This window comes from Ctenopharyngodon idella, chromosome 19 (genome assembly GCF_019924925.1).
Source record: "Ctenopharyngodon idella isolate HZGC_01 chromosome 19, HZGC01, whole genome shotgun sequence".
In the NCBI taxonomy this organism is placed as follows: Eukaryota; Metazoa; Chordata; class Actinopteri; order Cypriniformes; family Xenocyprididae; genus Ctenopharyngodon; species Ctenopharyngodon idella.
Window position 1 is genome coordinate 16,816,660 of NC_067238.1, and position 15,841 is coordinate 16,832,500.

Genomic DNA, 15,841 nt, shown 5'->3' on the forward strand with positions numbered 1-15,841 from the left:
CATTATGTCCCTGAGTGTCTAAAGACATTTTTTATTTTTATTAAATATTTTAACCATTTATGCCTGAAGTAACTCCAATTATAAGACATGAACATTCCTCCATTTATTTTGGTAACATCTATATATGTGTGTTTGTATATAATTTGACATAATTCTTCTTGTACAGGTTTCTAGCCCAGACCTGTGCTGTATGTGAACAGCTCATCCTTCCCACTGAGGTATATCATTATTTTGTAAATATCATGTGCAATTTTTATGGTCATCATATTTGATCTCATATACACCAATAATCATGATTTGAAATAATGATTTGTGTTTATGTCCACAGGGTTCAAATGAGATTGTGCGAGTGATGTCCATGGGCAGAAGCTACCATGTGGCCTGTTATGAAGAAAAAAATTACATTTAATCACTGTATATTATAATTCAGTGGTACTATTATGATGTTTATTCTTTAACTTTTTACCAAAAGTTATATTTTCTTTTTTGACATCATTCATATTTATATATAACAAAAACTGAATAGGATATCTGAATTTGTAATTGTATTTAAATAAAAGTTAATAAAATGAACTATGCTGACTATGGTATCGTTTTGTTGAGGACTTTTATTATGACATTACCGGAAGAGGCGGAAGTCGTCTATTGTTTTCAACACTGATTTGACATTTGGCGCGTTCAGTGGAAAGTTTAGTGAGTGAGAATCAAGCATCAGTTCTCGTTTATATTATAAGATAAATATTCTCTTTTATATAAGATACATATGTCTCTATAACTGGCACGGTCCTTTTCTAGCGAGTCTGAAATGCACGTTGATGTGTTCTTTGAAGGAAGTCAAGCAGGTTGTTGGATGAGTTTGTGTTAATACTCGTTTTCACGGATAAAGTGAAGAAATGGATCGATACAATGATGTAAAAATCCTCCTGAAGAAATGGGAACAATCTTTCTTCCAAACAAACAACAGAAAGCCCAATAAGGTATCGGGTAGTGTTGTGTATTGATGTTGTGGCTTTATTTTATGTTATGATATCTGTGGTTTTCTTGTCTTGTGTTTTATTTTGTTGTTGTGCTGTATGGTCAGTCTTATGTTTTTTAATATTGTGTTGTTTACTGATATATGTCTGTTACTGTGGGTATGACTGACATCTGTTTATGTCATTACTAATGTACAAACATATCTTTTCTTTTGAAGGATGACATTGATAAAGCTCCAGAGGAGACTATACGTAAGTTTATTTTGTTGTGTTAACTTTGTCCATGTTGAGCTTTCATATTTTGTTTTAATTTTTGACCTGTATGTTCTTGTGTTCGCAGAACTTTATAAAGAATACCGGTCTCTTAAAGAAGCAAAAGAAAGAAAGAGCTCTGAGCAGGAAGATCAAACAAAACCCCCAGAGAGTCACTCATCTACAGCTGTGAGGAGAAAAATCTACTTCATTTGAACATTCATCAGCCGTCTTTATAGTTTCTGAAGATCATAACCATTCCAGTAAATGTCTACATTCACTGTTTTAAGGGATCAGGATGCTGGGGATCTCACCTCAACCGGAAGAATCTGCCGGCTGCTGTGCCAAAACTCTCATCAGATGATAAAGAGACGCTGAAAGCTTCAGCTCAGTACTTTGGCATGAAGTTGAAGAACAATCTTGGAGCTTTAACAAAGGTGAAATATGACTTATAATGTATGATGAGCTGTGTGATACTACTTAACAAATACTTTATCCCAATATATTTGTAGTCTTTTGACAATGTGATATTTAAAAACATTTTTAACAGCTTTTATGTAGTTTCAAAAAGAAAAAAGTAATAAATAATCGAACAATAAAATTAAAATTAATCAGTGGAAACTATCTAAAAAAGATACAATTTAATATAATATAATTAGATATTTTTTAAATAATTAAAATATCATTAAAAATACATTTTCCTACTTTTTTAGTAAATGTTTTAAGATGTGTTTGTAAAACAATTGTTTGTAATTAATGTAGTTTATTATTATATGGGTAAACATTAAGAAATGTTTCAACTGATTTTAACAATATTTGATGTATTGTGATGTTTTCAAGTATTAGTGTTTATCTCTAGCTATAAAATACAGTAAAAATGCCATTGCAAATAATCAGTCTTAATCAGTGGAAACAGCTCTTTAATTTAATTTAATTAATTTAATTTACTGCTGTCAAATGATTAATCGTGACTAATTACATCCAAAATAAAAGTTTGTTTTAAAATAATAAATATACACCGTAAACACACATGTATTATGTAAACACAAACTTTCATTTTGGATGTGATTAATTGTGATTAATTATATGAGAGCACTAATTTAATTTAATTTAGAAGAGGAATAATTTTATAAAAAGATATAATCTGCATTTTGTTCTATTGGTAAACATATTTAGAAAAATTTCCACTGATTAAGATTAATGGTTGATTAATGTTTTTAATGGTGTCTTTACTGTATTGTACTTCTTGCATTTTACAACTTACATTAATGGCTGTAGAATTTCTGTTCTCTTATTTTCTTGTCACATATGCTAAATTCTAGGAACGATCATTTTCTCTGAAAAAAGCTACAACCCCTCGCCGAACACCAACCAAACCACTGCAGGACACTCCAAACTCCAGCTGCAGCACCGACAGATGTAGAGACTCACACACCGAAGTCAGCCAACACGCGTCCAGACCCCAGCGCTCCTCCTGTACAGACGGCCAGCACAGAGTTTGAGGACGAGCCATCGGATCCCTTCCCTTCGATAACCCCCTCCAAATCCTGGTCTCCAGCTGTGGGCTCCGCACACAAGAGCATGGAGAAGGTCCAGTACCTGAGGCAGTCTATGACCAAGAGGATTTCCTCTGTGGACAGCGGCTGGCTTGCACGGTGCCAGGCCTTCGATGAGGTGGAGGAACCTCAGAAACCTGTTGCGGGGAATTCAGAGCTGATGATAAACAAGAATAGTTGTTTATCACCTACTGTTAGAAGCGAAACTGTGTCAAATCGGAGTCAAACATCTCCAAAGACTACATTGGAGAAGAGTAAATCTTCCTTGTCAGAGGACGAAGCACAGAAAGGTCCAGTACCGCCTTCAGTAAGGGACAATGTGGTGCTGGATGCAGAATTGGGCTCCCCGGGGCCTCATGGTGAACGGGTATATCAAAAAGACACTGCAGCTCTCACTGGAGATGATGAGATGTGTTCAGAGGAGCCCAAATCTCCTGAAAAAACTAAGAAACGCAAACCCAGGGCTAGAAAAGATCAAGACTCGGGTGAAAAACCACAGGCCGAAGGTGGCAAGAAAACAAAAGGTCGAAAAAGACAAAGGGAGGGTGATGATGACATGGACGAATCTGAGGAGCAGGAAGGTGGAGTGAAAAAGAGAAGGAGAACTAAGAAAGGAGAGGCAGCTGGGGAGGATCAGCCCAAAAAAGCAGGGAAGAGGAAAGGAAAAGTCGATGAGGAGGAGGAGGAAGATGATGCTGCAGGTTCAGAGAAGAAGAAAACCCAGAAACGAGCGATTCCTCAGGAGAATCTGCTGGGAGAGGTGGATGAGGTGGAGGCCAGAGCTGCTGCGTACACGATGAAGAACACTGCCAGGGCCAGGTGGGTACCATAAACATTAGGGCTGGGACAATAAATCAATGCATCGCAAATCGAGAAATGATTCTGGAACGATTCGGAGATTTTTCGAAATGCATCGCGATTCTCTCTCAAATCGATTCTGAGCTAGGTTTTTAACAGCGGATGGCACTGTGTGCTTTAGAAACAGCCGTACTCTACTTGCTTCCAATTCTTTACACACACCACTTGAACCTTCTATAAAATAATCATTCATAAAGTTCAAAAAGGTGGAAGCGAATTACAAGGAAGTTCACAGTGGGCTGTTTACATTAATCTCGTGTCATAAAAGCATTCTGAGGTGTAAGTACATTCTCAGACTCAGCTGAACGTACAAGCGCTCTTCTTCGTGAGCATTTGAGCGCTCAGTTAAAAACTAACCTTGAGCTCCGTTACAAACTAAGCTCAAAATTCATTCGAGAGAGAATCGTTATGCATTTTGGAAAATCTCCACGAATCGCCACAAATCGCGATGCATCGTTTTATTGTCCCAGCCCTAATAAACGTCAAAAATTGTCACATTTTTATGTTTTACTGATGTATTGTTCTCATCTTAAACCAGGCCTACCAAAAACACAGATGGGAACTTTGTGAAAATCAATTTGAAGAAGAAGTCCCATGTCAAAGGGTTTGCTTTGAGAGGGGCCGCACTGAGGAAACAGGTCAGTTGATAGCATTTTAGATCGAACATCTAAGATCTTATTTTAATGAATAGTTCAACCAAAAAGGAAAATTGTCATCATGTTCGCAATCGTTTTGTTGCTCTAAACCCATTTGATTTACATTTTACAGTGAAACACAAATACAGATTTTTTTTTAATAAACTTGAGGTGCCATTTTTACAGTCACAGCATATAGTTACCATAGCTCTTAAAAAAGAACAAAAAAGCACAATAAAAATAGTCAGAAAGACACATATATTACACCATAAGTCTTAAAATGTCATAAAATAGATGGAATTTAAGCAAGAAGTCTTTTCCCTGCATTATAGCTCTAAACTTTTGGTCAGATTTGATGTATCTTGAGATTTCAAGGAATTTTTTTTTGCAATTTTTCTTTATTTTTTTTTTTTTATCTGATTTTTCACATTTTTTGCTGAAATAAGTCCTAAAAGAATCTTGTTAGGAACCTCACAAACAGGGATGTGATTTTTATTTAAACGGATTTTCTGACCAGAAGTATGACCCACATGAATTACGTAAATCAGAAGGAAACTCGTCAACCATCTTAGCAAATTTGTTATGAGAATTGTTTGTAATATTTTGCCAATATTTTTTGTAACAAAAAAGAAACTTTTAAGGTCTTCTGGCAGTTTTCCTGCAAAATAAAAGCTAAAAAAAAAATTAAAATAAATATATAAAAGCAAATAAATTCATGCAGACTTAAATATTAGTAGGCTATTGTAATTTTACTGTTTTTTTTTTTTTTGTAAAATATTATTATTAAATACTTTTGTTTTTTTATTTTACAGTACAGTGATATTATTGCAATAATAATATTTATTAATTAATTTTTTATCATTTAAATAATTAAAACAATTGTATTATTATTGTATTGAATTCTGAAACTCTGTTTCTAAAATATTTTTCATTGTGTAGTTCATGTATGTGCTTTTGTCAATGTTTTATAATTGCAGATGTACATGCAGAAGTTCCAGCTGAAGGGCGAACGTTTTGGAGGTGGATTCGGGAGGGGCAGGGGGCGATTCGGCGGCTTCAATCGTCAAGGCGACACCTGTTACAAGTGTGGCGGGACGGGTCACTGGGCACGAGACTGTCGAGGAAGAGGTGAGAGGCTGCGCAGATCACATGACTCTGCTCTCATGAATATGCGATTGTGTTAATGATATCTTGTGCTTGGGTTTGTGTTGCAGCTCCTGTCGTGAGTTCTGCAGAACAGCAGGAAACCCCAGTAGAGGAGGAAGAGTTTGAGCTGCCCACACTGGAGGAAGTTGCCCGTGCGACAGGAACTCTGCGGTCAGAGCCTATTGGTGGGTCTCCATGAGTCACATGTTCACATGCAGGGACAGATGCCATACTGTCTGTAGTCAATTGTCACAAAACACCCTAGGAACTCATGATACTGTGTTTTGGTGGTGCAAATAAACAGGGCCACCTTTCACTCTGAAAACGACCACACACAGACACACACACACACATATAGATATATAGATATAGATAGATAGACAATAAATATATATATTTTATAGTCATATTGAATGACTCAAAAAAAGAGGTTTGAGTTTAAACATCCTAGTTTTTCCTAATCGCTCAACCCTAAAAGTATTGTTTGCACTTGTAAAGTAATTTTTCAGCTTTTTAAAATTATTTTTATTTCCTATGCAGATGAACTTACCAACAAAATTCCCCAATAATTCTAGAATTATTAATTCTTTCTAAAAATAGCTATTCAAGTCATCTGGTGAAAATTCCGGTATTATTTTCATATTGCAGAAAAACAAAATTTTGCAATGTCATTTTTTTCCAATATCGTGCAGCCCTACTAGCAACCATAAAAAACATCATAGCAACTGTAAGTGCTAAAATACTTCAGCAACATCTTGGCAACCAATGTTTTGCTTTCTTACTGCAGTGGCTCCTCCCTGTGTGGGCGGAGACTCTTCAGAGAAGGAGGAGCAGGGGGAGGAGATACTGCTCAACATCATCAGACCAGATTATGAGCGGCCTGCCCCTCCTCCACCTATGGAGCCGCTCTACACACTAAAGGATGATGGGAAAGTTCAAGGTACGTCACATTAAAGGGCCGTAAGAGCTTTATTCTGTGCAAATGTCATTATTCTCTTTCTTCTCCTGTGATTTTCCACAGATGTCCCTCCAGAGGTGTACGAAGCACTTCGAGACTTTGGTTACAAGTCCTTCAGGCCTGGCCAGGAGACGGCCATCATGAGAATCCTGTCAGGTGGGAGGAAGTTATTAGAAGCTAGAGGCATTTTATTTAATTTAATGGGTTTTGCTGTTCAGACAACCAAAAAAACTAAATTAATTTGAATTAGAAGTGAAGTGTGCACAATTGCAGAGTAAAGCTGGTCCTCTGATCTATCTTTGGTTTTGTTTTTCGTTTAGGTCTGTCCACACTGGTGGTTCTGTCCACTGGAATGGGCAAGTCTCTGTGCTACCAGCTTCCTGCCTACCTGTACGCCCAGAGGTCAAAGTGCATCACACTGGTGGTGTCTCCTCTGGTTTCTCTGATGGACGATCAGGTACGTCTGACTCTGTAGTGGGAATTTATTGCTGGCAGCGTATGAAATGAGGCATCGATGTATTAATTATTCCAGCAAATCCAGTGTTTATAATGCAGGAAATTCTCATTCACAGTAATAAGATATGTTAATTATTAAGAGCATTTATCTTAAAACATCTTGTGAAAGGTAGAGCAGCCGTTTAAAGTGTTTTTGTTTCGTTTTTACATTGTTTGTGAAGCTTTCTGGACTCCCACCGAAGCTGAAAGCCGCCTGCATCCACTCCAACATGTCTCAGAAACAGAGAGAGGCGGCCATTGAGAAGGTACAAGAATATAAAGTACTCTACAAATGATATTTAGCATCATGTCTTGTGATAGTCATAAAGCATATAGCGATAAATCACATTTAGTTAACATTTTGTTTAGTTAACGATAACAACACTGGTCCTATCCTGACCAGTAAGTAACAGCGTCAAAACCTTTAGATATGTGAATCATAATTTTCACGTCTTGATGCATCTTGACTAGTGAGGACAAGGTGTGAGACTGTGAGCGAGCGTGTGTGTCTTAGTTGATGTATGTTATTGTGTGTAGGTGAAGGCCGGTCAGGTGCATGTCCTGCTGTTGTCTCCTGAAGCGCTGGTCGGCGGAGGTCACTCAGGTTCGGGATGTCTCCCTCCTGCAGACCAGCTTCCCCCGGTGGCCTTCGCCTGTATCGACGAGGCTCACTGCGTGTCTGAATGGTCGCACAACTTCCGCCCCTGTTACCTGAGACTGTGCAAGGTGAGTTTTTCAAATGCGTTGGATTTTTCTGCATTCGATCAGTGCAGAATAAATGTGAGTTTGTGTCGCGTAGGTGCTCAGGGATCGGTTGGGTGTGCGTTGTCTGTTGGGTCTCACCGCCACGGCCACTCTGTCCACAGCGCTGGACATCGCCCGTCACCTGGACATCAGCGATCAGGACGGGATCGCTGTCCGCTCTGCCGCTGTCCCTCACAACCTTCAGCTGTCCGTGTCTATGGACAGAGACAAAGATCAGGTGCGTTGAGTCTTGTGTTCCTCACTGTTCTAGAACCATGAACGATGACTGAAACTTTGTATTACTGAAACTTTTGTTTATTGCCTTCTTTGGATAAAAGTGTCTGCTAAATGAATAAATGTAACTGTAAAATGTGTTTTTATGTTTTAAGTCAGATGCAACTAGTCAACACAAAACCATCAAATTTAGCAGCAAACGGCAATTATCAGGATCATATATCAAGTGGACGACTGAGTTTTGGCAGAGTTTTGAGTGTTGTTTTAGTTATAGCACTGAAAATTGATGAATTTTGACATTGACAAACTTTGCTGTCTTCACAAGCTACAGGAAAATTATGAATTACAAATGATGTCCCAAAAAAACAGGGTGTCATGACAATTTCACACTAATCGTTCAAACGGATTAGTGTAAAAAATTCAAAATAGCAGAGAAATTAAACATATATTTTATTTTTTATAAAATTGTATTTACATATATAAAACTATAATAAATCATTAATATATTATAAATATAATAAATATATAATATATTAATGATTTATAATGAATACATTCATAATGGCAGAGAAATGGAAGTGAAGTGCTAAATATATTTTTTATAAAATTGTATTTACATATATAAAAAAAACTATAAGTCATTAATAAATATATATTAATGATTTATAATGAATATATTCAAAATGGAAGAGAAATGAAAGTGAAGTGCTAAATATATATTTTATTTTTTATAAAATTATATATACTATAATAAATCATTAATAAATATATATACAAAAATATAATTTTTTTTATTATTATTTACATACTGTAATAGTACTAATTAATATTTTGAATGACTTTAAATTTTATTTTTGATTTTAGTTCGTTGTAGTAAATTTAATGTGCTTTTGTATGCTTTTTGTTTGTTTTTATATATTTCATTTAGCTTAAATTAGTTTTTTTTTTTTTCATTTTTAGTTTTTAATTTTAGTACCTTTAATTAAGAACATTTTATTTGAATTAGTTGCGAAAGCAATTTTCAGTAATTTCTCAATTAATTAAAACTTTTCAAGTTTTTTTTTTTTTTTTTTTCTCCAGCTTTATTTCAGTTATTAAAAACACTCTTTTAAATGTTTTTTTAGTTTTAAGTTAACACTTTTTTTTTTTTCTGTACCAAAACTACTGACCAAATCTGGCCCTGAATTGTCATTATTCTTTGAATTCATTTTCAGCAAAACATCTCAATAAAAATTTTTTTTAAAAAGGATGTATTGCTGTACTTGCCATGCATTTTTCATGCAGTAAATTCAGAGCTGTTACACATGTCTCAAATGCCTCAATATTTTCTCCTTCAGGCTCTGGTGTCTTTGCTGAAGGGTGAACGCTTTGGCGCTCTAGAGTCGGTTATCGTGTACTGCACCAGGCGAGAGGAGACGTCCCGTATCGCTGCACTGCTGCGCACCTGCCTGCAGGGGGTGATGCTGAAAGAGTCGTGCAAACCAGCGGCAGAGGATGAGGAGGACAACCCTGTGGGGAAGAAGAAGAAAGCTCTGGGTAAAATACATCACTGTCGTGCATAACACTTCAGCTTGTTTGCTTTAATTTAAGGTATTTATGTCATTTCTCTCCATCAACTCAGCCAGGAAGAAGATCCGTAAGCCGCTGAAGTGGATGGCGGAAGCGTACCACGCCGGGATGTCTGCGTCGGAGAGGCGGCGTGTGCAGAATAACTTCATGTGTGGGGAGCTGCGTGTGGTGGTGGCCACCGTGGCCTTCGGGATGGGGTTGGATAAATCAGATGTGCGTGGGATCGTCCACTACAACATGCCCAAGAGCTTCGAGAGCTATGTGCAGGAGATTGGCCGAGCGGGACGTGACGGACACCCGGCGCACTGCCACCTGTTTCTAGACCCAGAGGTCTGTGCATCTGTCGTACTTTCATTCATGGTTTCACAGCAGTAACAATATTTTAATGTTACTTATACTAGTATAATAAGACAGTGCTGCAAAAGAGGAATTATCAGCAGACCTCAGGAATTGCACAATACCTGCTATGAATCTAAAACATATTATACATTTCTACATTAATAACAAATGGCAAACAGTGTTGGATCTATGCACCATGAACAAATTCCATGAAATCAGTCCCAATGTTGGGAGAAATAGTTTTTCATATCGATGAAAACAGATGATTTATACCCGTTGCCGAATAGGCCATTTCAGGATATTAGGAGAACATGTTCTTTGTGTCAAAATCCTTGATCCCTGAATCACGTTTTACTAGATTGCTGGTTTTGACCCTGTAAGGAACCTTTTTTATTTAGTTAACTCTTCTGAAAAATATTTAACAAAGTTAAACCAAATATAGTTTTGGAGATTTTAGCAAAATTAGATTTTAAAAACCTGATCTAGTTCTTCCATAAATTTTTCTCACCATGAAAATAGCCACAGAAGCTGGCATAGTGTTAAAAAACAAATGCTAGTATAGTATTTATTAATATTTTGAATTGGCTTTTATTTTTATGATTTCAGTTTTTATTTCAATTTTAGTTTGTTTCAGTAATTTTAAGTTTCAGTAATTTTGTGATGTCATTTTGTCATTTTTATCAGTTTATATATATATATATATATATATGTGTATTATTTATATATTTTTACAGCACTTCATCTCATGAAAAACATGAGATGAAGTGCTGTAATAAAATAAAATTTAAACATTAGATAACATTTTCATCTAATATTTAAATTTTATTTTATTTCAGGTTTATTTTAATTAACAAATCTGTTTTTAATAGTTTTATTTTTTTTATTTTAGTTAACAATAGCAACACTGAAGTAACTGAATTTTGTTTTTGTTTTACATAATTTTTTATTGCATTTAGGGTGCAGATTTGCACGAGCTGCGCAGGCACATCTACGCAGACACGGTGGATTATTATACAGTGAAGAAACTGGTGCAGAAGGTTTTTCCTCCGTGTAAATGCCGACAGATTCAGCAGAAGCAGCAAGATTTGGCACAGGTAAAACTTGAGTAATTACTTGTGTGTGTGTGTGTGTGTGTGTGTGTGTGTGTGTGTGTGTGTGTGTGTGTGTGTATATATGAAGACTAAAATTTTCTTCTTAAATAATCATTTTAATCAGGCTTGTATGTTTGTGTTCAGTTATTTCAATTTAATCCCAATGAAAAGGACCTATACATTGCCATTTAAAGTGAAATTACTCAACCTAAACATATGAGCCTGATTAAAACGATCATTTTAGAAGAAAATTGCAGATGGCACTTAGAGGCTTTTGCATCTGAATTTATATATGTATGTATGTATATGAGTTGTGAATGTCACTCTCTGTAGGCTGCAGAAGTATCTGACAGTGAGTTACTGGAGATGGAGGTTTGTGAGGGCGCTGACACACAGCAGCAGCAGCAGAGCGAGACAGTGACTCCCACAGAACAACAACCATCAGAGTCACACACTCCACATGAGCACAACAAACCAACACAGACGGCAGAGGAGGAGCCGCAGGAGAGCGACGGCGGTGTGAAATTGAGCGACGAGTGTGTACAGCGAGCATGTCACACACATGAGAGAGCCATTCCCATGCAGGAGACTGTGGAGGCCCTCGACATCACAGAAGAGAGTGAGAACACTTAGAGAAACATGAGATGAAGTGCTTTAATACAGTGGATCTGAGAGTGGATGCCATGTTTAAAGGGATTGATCACACAAAAATCATTTACTTGCCCTCCTTGGTCATAGTGTTTTTGGATATGCAAGATATTTTATTCAGATCTTGCCAAAAAGTTCATAAAAATACACTACCATTCGAACAATATTATTAAAATATTATTGCAATTTAAAATAACTGTTCATATATATTGTAAAATGTAATTTATTCCTGTGATCAAAGCTGAATTTTCAGCATCATTACTCCAGTCTTCAGTGTCACATGATCCTTCAGAAATCATTCTAAAATGCTGATTTGCTGCTCAAGAAACATTTATGATTATTATCAATTTTAAAACAGTTTTGCTGCTTTGTTTTTGTGTTTAGGTCTGGAGACTCTCTTGTGTTACCTGGAGCTTCATCCTCAGCAGTGGGTGGAGCTTCTCCATCCGACTCTCTCCGTCTGTAAGCTGCAGTGTTACGGCGGTCCACAACAGCTCCGCAAAATCACTAAACTGTACGTCACTCTCTCAGTGTCTTAAGCATGATTTTTAAGAGCTCTTCAGTGGCGTGTGGTAAATTTGCATGTCATTAGGTGTCCTCCGGTCGCTGTGGCGTTGGCGCGGAAACGCATGGCGGGGGAACGTGTGGAGTCATGTGACGCTCTGGAGTTTGACGTGGTGGAGCTGGCGGACACTATGGGCTGGCAGCTTCCTCTGGTGAAGAGAGGCCTGAGACAGCTGCAGTGGGGCTCAGGTGAGAGGAGAGGTTACACACCAAAATCAACAAACTTATCTAAAACAACAAGCTTTATTCTGATTGGATCTGACCTCTGTGATAAAATCTGTTTACCTTCCCCTAATTGTCATGAAAAAAACACAAAAAATGTGACTGGTCACTTTACAAGTCTTTACAATAAAGATCTGATTAGAAGATTAATAAACGAATAATGAATAATTAAAGATGTGGGCTGGAAACTATGAGTTTGTAAGTTTCAAACCTCAGATCCATGAGCCTTAAACTATTCTGTTCTCTTTGATTTTGTTGTATTTTGTTGTGTGCTTTTCTGTTCTATTTTATTTTTTTTATTTTACTCTATTCTGTTCTATTATATTATTTTGTACTCTATTCCATTTTATTATGTTGTTCCTTTCTGTTCTATTTTATATTCTATTTTCTATTTTATTATGCTGTATTCTGTTTTATTCTATATTATTCTATTATGTTGTGTGATTTTGTTTTATTTTACCCTATTCTGTTATATTCTGTTCTGTTCTATTCTATTATGTTGCCCTTTTCCATTCTATTATATTTTACTCTATTTTGTTCTATTTTTATTGTTTTATTCTTTTCTATTAGCATAACATAATAGAATAAAATAAAACAGAATATTTTTTGTTGTATTCTGTTTTGTTCTATTCTATTATGTTCTGTTTGTTCTATTTTAGATTCTATTTTATGTTGTATTCTGTTCTATTATGTTGCCTTTTTCTGTTCTATTTTATTTTGCTCTATTCTGTTATATTTTTTTTTCTATTCTATTGTTATGCTATTCTATTAGTTATTTCTATTTTTTGTTGTATTCTGTTCTATTCTACTATTCTATTATGTTGTGTGCTTTTCTGTTATTCTATTCTATTCCATTATATTGTATTCTATTCTGTTTTGTTCTGTTCTATTTTTGTTGTATTCTGTTCTGTTCTATTATGTTGTGTTCCTTTCTGTTCTATTTTAGATTCTGTTTTATTATGTTGTATTCTGTTTTATTCTACTCTTCTATTGTTGTGTGCTTTTCTGTTCTATTTTATTTTGCTCTATTCTGTCCTATTTTTGTTTTATTCTATTCTATTGTTATGCTATTCTATTAGAGTTCTGTTTTATTCTATTTTACTGTATTGTATTGTATTCTATTATGTTGTACTCTATTCTGTTCTGTTCTACTATGTTGTGTTTATTTGTTCTATTTTATTCAATTTTATAATGTAGAGTTCTGTTCTATTCTGTTGTTTTATTCTGTTCTGATGTGTTCTGTTGTGATCTCCTCAGGTTCATATGGAGGCACAGGCCGGAGCGGTGTTCACGTGGAGTTCTCAGCGCTGTCCTTCTACTTCCGCTCGTATGGCGACCTGACTCCGGATGAGCTGGATGCGGTGGGAGCGTTTCTGCACGGGAGAGTGATGGCGCAGGAGAGGACACAGCTGTACCAGCTCAAAACCTGCTTCAAAGCCTTCCGCAGGTCAGACCCACACACATCTGACCAGTTGTTATGATTGGTAGTGTATTTTGAAAATCTTGTTGACATTCACTGATAGAATATGCATTCAAAATCATTGCAAGATTTGCATACTGAAATGTGATTGGTCATTTTTTTATTGCATGTGTTACATTCACTAACATTTGACTTGAGGGAATGGCTTTATCTTTAAAATCTCTACCTGTATGTGTGTGTGTGTGTGTGTGCAGCGTTGCGTACCGTAACTGCAGTCTGTGTATGGATGATCTGGAGGAGAGCAGGAGTCAGGCTCTCAAAGAACTGCTGCGTGATTACTTTGACAAGAGGAGAAACCTGGACCTGAGCAAACACTATCAGGAGGAAGAGGATGAGGAGGAAGAGCTCAACAAATGCAAGGTTTGTGACTTGTTTATGATTTCACCTTGAGCAGATGTTATATCTCTGAATCCTCATGTATGGATGCTAGTTTAATCTGGTGATGTTATTGTGTTTTGTCCTCAGATGAGGGACTGGGAAGGTCAGATCTGTGCGGACATCAGAGGTTTCCTGTCCAGTCGCAGCGATGAGAAGTTCTCTGGTCGAGCTGTGGCCAGAATATTCCACGGCATCGGTTTGTTTTTCTTGTGAATTTCTTCTTGTCTATGATAATTTTTTAACGATGTGGAAGAGTGGAGTTAAAAAATGTATTTGTCATTGAATCATTCAAGATTCATACAAAAATGCTGATTTATCCATTAATGTCATTGTCCATTATCCATAATTTGTCATTGAATCATTCATTCAAACCAATATTTTTAAAAGTAATTAATTAAATATTTTAAAATAGACTGCAGCAATTAACATTTTGATAGAACTTCTTTTAAATTCCACGTTATTTTGTTAGTTGTTTGTTCAGAATCGTGATCTGTTTGAAATGAAAATTGTGATTCTCAATTTATTGAGAATCGTGCAGCTTTAGCAAAAAGCAAACAAAAACAAGTGTATCTTTCAAGTGCATGCTTTCACTGTGTGATATAGCCTTGTAGAATGCAGTTAGAACAACACCAAAATACAACACATGTGGCAAAAAATGTCCTGTATGAGATTTTATTTCTAATTTATTTTATATGATATAGTTAAGCAATATCACACAAGCAAGAGTGCTGCTTTTCCCAAATATCAGCTCTGTTGCAAATGTGATATTGGCTTTATATAACAGTTCAATAAAGTCAATTTTGTGAGTTACATTCTAGACACTCAGTTTTACCAACAAAAATAGTTCCTCAGAGCAACACAGTGGTGTTTCGTTCCTGAATGAATCAGTGTTTTAGAATAAATCAATGATTCAGTGATCCATTCATAAAATCACTTGCTTCGTTCCTGAATTTAATCCATTTGAATGAAGCCATTTGAACAAATCTGTTAAATTTTTTTTTTTTTTTTTCTCTGACATTTCACTTTGTTTTTCAGTGTCATTGCATACATAGGTTGTAATTTTTACATTAAAGGTGCAAAAGTTCTGTTATGATTTTTGTTTCATTTTGTGTAGACTTTTTATATCCAGATATATCCCAGTAGATATCAAGGTTTTTGGCAGTATCGCACACACCTTCACTCTGCACCTGTCGTCATGGTTTTATTTGAGAGTAATTCAGCATGTGTTTGTTTCCTCCCACAGGAAGTCCGTGTTATCCAGCGCAGACGTACGGACGTGACCGCAGATACTGGAGGAAATACATTCAGTTTGATTTCAATGAGATCATTCGATTAGCCACTCAAGAGATCATTAGAACGAGGTAACACATGATCACATGATCATCTGTGTGAAACTCAAACTACAATCTGAATTTATTTATTTGTGCTGTTTGTCATTATCTTTTAAATGTTCACTTGTTGTGTTTTATGACTTTGTACACAATAAAGACAGTTTTCTGGTGAATCAGTGATCTGTAAACTCATCAGTTGTATTTGCTCAGTCTGTCCTGTAGTTGGCGCCCTTGTGCTGTTTTCTGTCCAGATTCATTCGAGTCAGTTGACACATTACCAAACAATCCCAGACATTCAACTGATATTAGCGTATTAATATTTATAATCACTTGTATAATCTAAATTCATCACAGACATATGTTTTTT

General features: G+C 36.0%; 1 protein-coding gene across 1 annotated transcript; it reads left to right on the forward strand.

Annotated features, from left to right (window-relative positions):
• The first annotated feature begins 643 nt into the window (after positions 1-643).
• recql4 (RecQ helicase-like 4) lies at positions 644-15,647 on the forward strand. The gene is given in 25 exon segments (XM_051873399.1): positions 644-977; positions 1,193-1,226; positions 1,315-1,415; positions 1,517-1,663; positions 2,549-2,629; positions 2,631-3,601; positions 4,179-4,278; positions 5,253-5,403; positions 5,490-5,606; positions 6,209-6,361; positions 6,443-6,535; positions 6,700-6,836; positions 7,057-7,140; positions 7,412-7,600; positions 7,674-7,856; positions 9,190-9,388; positions 9,474-9,751; positions 10,717-10,854; positions 11,185-11,470; positions 11,884-12,013; positions 12,092-12,252; positions 13,543-13,732; positions 13,960-14,125; positions 14,231-14,339; positions 15,387-15,647. Coding segments are annotated over 25 exon segments (4,404 nt in total). The 5' UTR covers positions 644-893; the 3' UTR covers positions 15,509-15,647.
• Positions 15,648-15,841: the final 194 nt, after the last annotated feature.